This window comes from Caloenas nicobarica, chromosome 28 (assembly GCF_036013445.1).
Source record: "Caloenas nicobarica isolate bCalNic1 chromosome 28, bCalNic1.hap1, whole genome shotgun sequence".
NCBI classification, from domain to species: Eukaryota; Metazoa; Chordata; class Aves; order Columbiformes; family Columbidae; genus Caloenas; species Caloenas nicobarica.
In genome coordinates, this window is record NC_088272.1 from 3,340,320 (window position 1) to 3,344,728 (window position 4,409).

The 4,409-nt window shown below is 52.0% G+C and overlaps 1 protein-coding gene across 1 annotated transcript; it reads left to right on the plus strand.

Moving 5' to 3' along the window:
• On the plus strand, positions 1–2,580 carry LOC135999382 (olfactory receptor 14J1-like; the record flags this gene model as incomplete). Its single annotated transcript, XM_065652939.1, has 2 exons — positions 1–462; positions 2,458–2,580. Coding segments are annotated over 2 exons (585 nt in total), but the record flags the coding sequence as incomplete, so codon positions are not given.
• Between the last annotated feature and the right edge of the window lie 1,829 nt (positions 2,581–4,409).

Genomic DNA, 4,409 nt, shown 5'->3' on the forward strand with positions numbered 1-4,409 from the left:
CTGCACTACGGGACCCTCCTGGGCAACAGAGCTTGTGTCCACATGGCAGCAGCTGCCTGGGCCACTGGGTTTCTCACTGCTCTGCTGCACACGGCCAATACATTTTCACTGCCACTGTGCAAGGGCAATGCCCTGGACCAGTTCTTCTGCGAAATCCCCCAGATCCTCAAGCTCTCCTGCTCAGATGCCTCCCTCAGGGAAGTTTGGCTTTCTGTGTTTACTCTCTTAGTAATATTTGGGTGTTTTGCATTCATTGTGCTGTCCTATGTGCAGATTTTCAGGGCCGTGCTGAGGATCCCCTCTGAGCAGGGACGGCACAAAGCCTTTGCCACGTGCCTCCCTCACCTGGCCGTGGTCTCCCTGTTTGTCATCACTGCCGTGTTTGCCTATCTGAAACCCCCCTCCATCTCCTCCCCATCCATGGACCTGGTGGTGTCTGTTCTGTACTCGGTGGTTCCTCCAGCAGTGAACCCCCTCATCTACAGCATGAGGAACCAGGAGCTCAAGGATGCCCTGTGGAAACTGATGACTGGATTTCTTCCGAAGCTATAAACTGTCTCTGTCTTCTTCTACAAACAAGTTATAGTCTAACTCATTGCTGGTTCATCCTGTGTGCAGTATTTTTTGTCTCTAGTTGTGTTTTTCTCTTATGATAATACTGTAATTCCATTTTTAGTTCACTGCCTGCTTTTCTTTTCTCACTGAGTGTCTGTGTCCATGAGGAATCATGCTCCCTGTGTTTAAGCAAAATAAAGGGCTCTCCGGCAAACTGTTTTCTGCTGACATCCGAACTCCAAGACCTTTTTCAAGCTGCAGGGACAGTTCCTGTGTGCATGGGTGGAAGGGGAAAGAGCTCTCGCTTGGCAGCCCTGCCAGGGAGCACCAGCGCTTGGCCTTCCAGAGCTGTTCTCGTTCCACTCCCACACTCTCCTTCTCATCCCTTGTGTTGGTGCAAGGCCTGAGTGCTCTGGCAGCCTGGTCACCATCCTGCTGTGTGTCAGTCCTGTGAGCGCAGGCAGGGACAGGCAATGGGCACTTGTGTGACAGAGCTGGCCTCTGTAACAGTACTTCTATAAAGAAGAGTGATCTCCTCAGGGCAGTGCCGGAAGGCTTAGGTCTTCTTACAAACCTTCTCTCAAAAACTTGCCCACAAAAGTGGCCACAGATGAAACACCAGGGTACAGCTGCACAGTGTGTGTGTGCAGGGCTGGGCACACAGCAGTGTCCTCTCACAGCCAGGCCTCCTGCCAGAGACCTGCAGGACCAGCAGAGCAGGGGCTGGGCTGTGCCCCTGTGCACTGGACACCCCGCGGAAGCTGCCCCAGGGCATCGTCATGGACTGGCCCCTCACAACCTCCCTTTCCAGCCCTGGCCTCCCTCCCCAGCTCACAGAGGTTGTTCTTCCCTCCATGGAATTACACTGAATGAGTAGGTCAGCAGTCCAAGTTTGTATTGTACAGATGAGATGTGAGCACGCACATCGTGTACGTGAGGTGACATGAACGCGAGTGAGCACAAACACCATCAACTATTCCTTGGGGTTCCCTGAAGGCCTGTGGCACAGACAAGGTCTTGAGGTCACTTCATATTGGGAGGAACATCCCGTGGGAAACCACCTGAATGCAGCACTGGGATGTGCTTCCTTGAACTGAGGTCCCGTGTCCATTCCTCATGACGTGGGACATCTCAGATGAGTGCAGAGCAGGGTGACACACCACAGGGCTGAGGTGCCTCCTGTCCTTTGGGAGTGGCAACAGGAGGCCTGAGAGACACTGTGACTCCTGCCTCTGTGTGTAAAATGGAGAGACTCTGTCTCTGAAGATCCCTGGGTGCAGAAGGAGCCCATGAGGCCAGCTCAGATGTCAATGCTTGACGGAACCCTGGTATTTCTGTGTGTGACTCCAGGAACAAACCCCAGTGGCCCAGTGAGATTGATCTCAGCTGCCTTGGACAGGCTCATTGCAAGTGCTCCAGTCTGCTATGTCGCCCTTGCCCGCGATTCTGGATTGTGCTCTCAAAAGTGACATAGACACCAGAATGGTTCTGGGGTCCTTAGGAAACGCAGACCTCAGAGCCATCTTCAAGAAGAGCTGGACTAAGAACTGGGAGAATAACAGGCTGGCCACCCTACCTCCCTCCCTGAGAAGGGGATGGGACATGTCCTCCTGCAGCCATTTCCAGGAACGTGAAGGACAAGGAAGGGATTTCTGAACCCCAATGGAGAGGGGCAAGAAAGGCATGTTGTGTACAGGGCATTTGCAAGGCCTCAGACATGGTCTCCTTCTGGGCAGAGTGGTGCTGATGGGGCTCAAGAAGTGGATGCTGGGTGGGAAGTTGGCTGAACCATCAAGCCCAAATATCATCAGTGGTACAAAGTCCTCCGTGCAGCCAGTTACCAGTGTCATCTCTCAGTGACCAGCACTTGGGCGAACGCTGTTGAACATCTTTATTCTCCAGTTCTATGATGTAACAGAGTGTACTTTCAGCTCCTTTGTGGATGATGCAAACTTGGGTGGGCGCCGTGAGCAATCTCCCCTGGTTCACCCTGCCCTGAGCAGGAGAGTGAGACAAGATGAGTGAGACAAGATGAGCGAGACAAGGGCTCTCTTCAAACCTGAGTTATTCTGTGATTTGAAATAATAATTGCTTTGGAGAGGTTTCTGGAGAGAGAATAGGTAGAGGAATCGTAAAAAAAAATAAAAAGGCAGAAGAGGAGATATAGAAGGTGTTAACATAAATACAGCAGTTCCAGTGAGGAGTGCTTTTCACTTCACATTGTTACTAAAAAAGATATTTGACAAATTTGAACAAGGAGAGGAAGTGAGATGGGTGTCTGCAGCCTGCAGGGGAAGAGGGGCAGGTGTAGGACCGTGTAGAACAGCCTGTGATGGGGATGGCAAAGGGCACTGGTGAGACTGGAAGGGACCAACAGAACCCAGGTCTCTGTCCCCTTGGCCATGGCAGTTGTCTCTGCCACTGAGGCCCAGGAGAAGACATGTTGTCCTCATGGCACTGGGGCCTTGTTGCCTCCTTGCAGCCCCATGGGGAAGCTGGAAGGTGTTGTACCAGTGTTGTCCTTCCCTCGGCCTTGCACACCCACATCCCACGGTCCCAGGAAGAGCCCTGAGCCGTGTGTGAGGGACAGGATCCCCCTTCCCATTGCCTGGAGGTCATGGCTTCTCCTTTCTGCTTCAGAGAGCAAACCAAGGGGTTTCTCAGCATCAGAGCTGAGGAAAACACTAAAAGGAGACCTCATGGTGGCTACAGCTTCCTCACAAGGGGAGAAGGAAGGGTAGGTACTGAGCTCTTCTCTGTGGTGACCAGTGACAGAACCCAAGGGAATGTAAGAAAGATGTGCCAGGGGAGGGTCAGTTGGACATGCAGAAAAGGTTTTTCACCCAGAGGTGCTGGACACTGAACAGGCTCCCCACGGAGGTGTCACGGCCCCAAGCCTGACAGTGTTCAAGAAGAGACTGGACAAAGCCCTCAGACACACGGTGTGAACTGTGTGGTTGTCCTGTGCAGAGACAGGAATTGTACTCCATGATTCTGGTGGGTCACTTCCAACTCAGGATATTCTATGATTCCATGTTTTCATTGTACAGATGAGTTGTAAGCATACACATCATGTGCATGTCCACTGTGTGCATGTGGTAAGATGAACCCAAGGGAGCACAAATGCTATCAGCTTTTCCTTGGAGTGCCATAAAGGTCAGTGAGACAGAGATGGTGTTCAGGGGTCTCTTCCAACCCACCTTATTGTAGGATTCCATGAATCTTTTCCTTGGAGAGCTCTTTCATGTCAGAATAGACAGAGGAAGAAGAAAGAAAAAGAGGCAGAAGCAGAGACATAAAATGCCCCAGTGTAAATACAGCAGCTCCTCTGAGGAACGTTTCTCCACTCAAACCCTTGATAGGAAATCTATTAGATATATTTGATGAAACCAGCTTAGTTTTACCTGCTCACACACTGGAGCACAAGGAGGGCGATGGCTGGGTCCGATGTCATGTGCTCAGCTGTGTCTCAGGAACTCATAGTCCAGCAGGAAGCCAATGGCTGTGGAGGGGACTGTGAGTCACTTGTGCCTCTGCAGGGGACAGGCCGACAGCAGGAACAGGGCTGGGAAAGGGACTGGGAGGTCACACATACAAGACGAGCAATCGGGCCCAATCAGCATGGCTTTATGAAAGGCAGGTCCTGCCTGACCAACCTGATCTCCTCCTGTGACAAGGTGACCGGCTTAGCAGATGAGGGAAAGTCTGTCGTGGGGGAGTGAATCCACCACACAGGCTGTGGATGTTGTGCACTCAGACTTCAGTAAAGCCTTTGACACCGTATCCCACAGCATCTCCTGGAGAAGCTGCAGCTCATGGCCTGGATGGTGTATCTGCGATGGATAAAGAACTGG